This window comes from Aulostomus chinensis, chromosome 8, assembly GCF_037954235.1.
Source record: "Aulostomus chinensis isolate RoL2024-O1b breed Wild chromosome 8, RoL_Achi_v1.0, whole genome shotgun sequence".
Lineage (NCBI taxonomy): Eukaryota > Metazoa > Chordata > Actinopteri > Syngnathiformes > Aulostomidae > Aulostomus > Aulostomus chinensis.
The window spans coordinates 15,185,863-15,189,649 of record NC_141327.1 but is presented as its reverse complement, the minus strand read 5'-3'; the positions used below and the strand labels follow the sequence as shown (position 1 = coordinate 15,189,649).

Below are 3,787 nucleotides of genomic sequence, written 5' to 3'. Positions count from 1 at the left end.
AGTCTCACAGACATAAGGATGTTTAATTGGAAGTACAGATTACACTGATGGACGTCAATAGATCCTAACCTGATGAGTTTCTCCTAAGTCATCAAAACATTTTGGCATGTATCTGTGTTGAGAGAGAGAGAGAGAGGAAGAGAGAGAGAGGAAGAGAGCGGAAGAGAGAGGAAGAGAGAGAGAGCGAGAGAGAGAGAAAGAGAGAGAGAGAGAGAGAGAACTGGGGTTAAGACCGGCCCCCAGAGCTGTTGCATGCCTCAACCACTTCACTGGCTCTGCCTTGTCAGTTAGACTGAGTCACTTGGTGCTCTTGTTTGGATTCTATGCTCTGAAAAGCAGATGAAGGTCAAGATAATGCAGCGACAATGTCAAGGTAACTATCTGTGATTTTAATTTCTGACTACATTGGTTTTCATATGCCTGATCATTGTGTGTGTGTGTGTGTGTGTGTGTGTGTGTGTGTGTGTGTGTGTGTGTGTGTGTGTGAGTGTATGTTTGTGAGAGAGAGAGAGAGAGAGAGAGAGAGAGAGAGAGAGACTGAATGATGATATGTCATTGTTTGTGATTTGTATTCTTAAAGAATGCTTTGAAATGTAGGTGAATTTATTCATAAGGTAGGACTATAAAACTTTGAGGTAAACTTAATGGCAGATTGTGTTGCGTTGTAAGCAATACAGGGTATAACGAACTTCATTGGATAATTTTTCTCTTGATAAACAAAACTATATTTTGAAATAAAATGTCATTGTTTTAAGAATAAATGCTGATGCACGCAATCACTTTGTTTCCCAAATCAAATTTTACCGTGAACCCTCTGACTTCAGGATGCCGGTACTCAATTTAATGAATCCAATTCGCATTTTTATTGCTCCTAAACATTCAATTTGTTGTATGGAGAAACTTGACACTTAGCTGTTTGTTTCATGGATAAGTTAGATGCATTTCCTAAATTCTTGGCAACACAATGAATGGGATAAAAATCTCCACACTAAATGTTAAACGTTAACATATGACTCAATAAGCGAGAAGGCATTCCCTCACACGACAGAGTCTCAAGACTCTCAGGAATGCAGCTCTAATCACCTCTGATAGTTTTCAACATAAAAGTTAAATTTAATGAAGCAGAAACTTCAACGGATACATGATTATAGTTTGTTAATGCTCCTGGTTTTTTTTTGCATTGGGGGTTTTATGCTTGGATCACAATTGGATGTGTATGTGCTTTCACACACACACCTCATCTATACAATAAAAAGGGGGAAATGCAGCTGCATGTGGGCTAAATTAAATGCACATGTTGTGTGATGGCTCCTATCTAACAACTATAGAATGACTGACATGCTCATTACAACAACTGGAGACTCTAAACATTTGTTTGACATTAGAATGATCCCCCTGGCCTTGAGTGACATGTCTTATGCTTCAAAAAGCAGTGTTTTGAGAGGAATCTTAATACCACGGCCTCGGGTTGCATTTTATATCACCCACTCAAGTTTCAGAAGAAAGTAGATGCAAAGCCCATGTACAAACAGTGCTTTATTCTATACGTCAGGGTAAGAACTATTTGCTTCCGAGTAGAATTGTGATAAATGAATTTTGTCACACTCAATTTTTGAGGAAAAAAACATAAAATATCTGTGTATTATCTTGTATTAGTCATGTATGAATGGTCAGTCTAATTAAAGTATTTCCATCAACTGCTACTTTTCACGATGTATTAATTGTTTAGTTTTTAAAGGATCTGTTTTGAATTGGAGTTTCAGCTTCCTCACTTTTTATTTCTTTTTTTTTTCTAGCAATCTGAACCTTCTAAGTAGAAGATCAGAGCTCAATAGCACTATCTTCTGGTGAAACCGAAAAGCTCAAGGAATCCTGCTGGAAAATACTTCCATGTATTGATGTCACACTTGGACACATTCTTCTCAGCTCCTACTTCCAATAGCAGGTCAACAAAAATGACTTTATAGTCACTGACTGCAAGCGGAATCGAGGAAAAAGCAGCACCAACCATGGAGGCTTCAAGTTCTGCTCATGTAGGGACTCCACCCACTACACCCGTGTCTCCCCCTTCCCCAACCTCCTCCTCTCATGCCTATACGCAGTTCTTCTGGGAGTACCAAGACACTTCTGTTATTGTGAAACATTACAACTACACAGGCAAACTGCAGGAGGACCGCTATCGTGACGGACTCAAACCAGAGGGGATCGCATTTGTGGTTGTGTGTCTCCTCATTGTCCTGGAGAATGCTGTGGTTCTCCTCGCTATCTGGAGGAACAAGAAGTTCCACTTGCCCATGTATTACCTCCTGGGAAACCTGACTCTCTCTGATCTGCTGGCTGGGATTACGTACATGGCAAACATAATCATGTCTGGACCTAATACTTTGAAACTGACGCCGGTGCTGTGGTTCCTCAGGGAGGGAGGGGTCTTCATCACTCTGGCTGCCTCTATCATTAGTCTGCTGGCCATTGCAATTGAACGGCATGTAACCATGGTGACCATGAGGCCATACCATGGGGCAAAGCGGGGACGGATGTTGGCACTGATTGGTGCAAGCTGGGCCCTTGCAGTGTTTTTGGGAGTCCTTCCAATTCTGGGATGGAACTGCATCCACAGACTGGACCAGTGTTCAACAGTCCTGCCGCTTTATGCCAAAAGCTACATCCTCTGCTGTGTATCTGTGTTCAGTGCCGTGCTGCTCGCCATTGTGGTCCTTTATGTCCGAGTGTTCCGCATTGTCCGCACCAATACGCAGCGCCAGAGGCTTGGCTTGTCAAGCAGCATGAGAAAGGGTTTAGCCAGGAAGTCACAAAAATACATCGCCCTCCTCAAGACCGTCACCATTGTGGTGGGTGTCTTCATTGTCTGTTGGCTGCCCCTCTTTGTCCTCCTCCTACTGGATTTTTTCTGTCCCACCCGCATGTGCCGCATGCTCTACAAGGCTGATTATTTCCTGGGAGTAGCCATGGTCAACTCCCTCCTCAACCCCATCATCTACACTCTGACCAGCAAGGACATGAGGAGAGCCATACTGAGGCTGCTCTGTCGGCCTTGTCTCATGACCAGGGATGGACAGGTGAAGAAGATTGGGATGCCATTCCTGGAGTGTAGTTTCAGTAAAACTGAAGTGGCTTCCCAAAAGTTAGAGGGGGGTCCAGAGACGACTATCTCCTCTGGGAATGTTGTCACAACCCCATCTCCTATTAAGGCTCTCTACCCCAAAGTTTTCAAGTCCTGAATAAGTTTCCCAGTATTGAGGACATGGAGTAACCCTCTGCAGAAAGAGTGTGGATGATGGATAAATCATGGAGGCATCCAACACACTCATCTAAAGACAAGTGTGTCCAGATTAAAGATAAATGGAGTGGTGAACAATCAAGGAATGTCATCATGAGAATGAAAAAAAGACCACTCAAATGTGAACAAGCAAACATTCTCTTATTTGCACTGAGCTATCCTTGAGAAGAGAGAAGCTGTCTTGGACTCTGTGTGGTTCAGTAGTTTGCATCAAAGCATGGAAGGACACTTTTATTAAGCCAAAGACTCACGACTGAAAGGGCATAACTGTGACATTCTCACTCCTCCTTGGTTAATCTGCCTTCCCCGTTGAGGGGTTTCTTGTCAAATACTTCACATACAGCAGAAATACACCCATCACACCCCTCTTTAAACATTCGCATTTCGCTGGTTTCGAAGTGTTGCTGTGGTATATTTAAGAATGCATGCACTGCCACCACTGTGGTGGGTGTCCTCATTGTCTGTGAAGCGTAGCGTGGCTGCAGCTTG

General features: G+C 43.1%; 1 protein-coding gene across 1 annotated transcript; it reads left to right on the top strand.

Annotated features, from left to right (window-relative positions):
* Positions 1–239: 239 nt before the first annotated feature.
* s1pr5b (sphingosine-1-phosphate receptor 5b) lies at positions 240–3,239 on the top strand. The gene is made up of 2 exons (XM_086211183.1): positions 240–373; positions 1,797–3,239. The coding sequence occupies exon 2, from the start codon at positions 2,010–2,012 to the stop codon at positions 3,237–3,239; it is 1,230 nt and encodes a 409-aa protein (XP_086067309.1). The 5' UTR covers positions 240–373; positions 1,797–2,009.
* The last annotated feature ends 548 nt before the right edge of the window (positions 3,240–3,787 follow it).

Coding starts and splice junctions, on each gene's coding strand:
- s1pr5b (XM_086211183.1), top strand. CDS start 2,010: ATGGAGGCTTCAAGTTCTGCTCATGTAGGGACTCCACCCACTACACCC.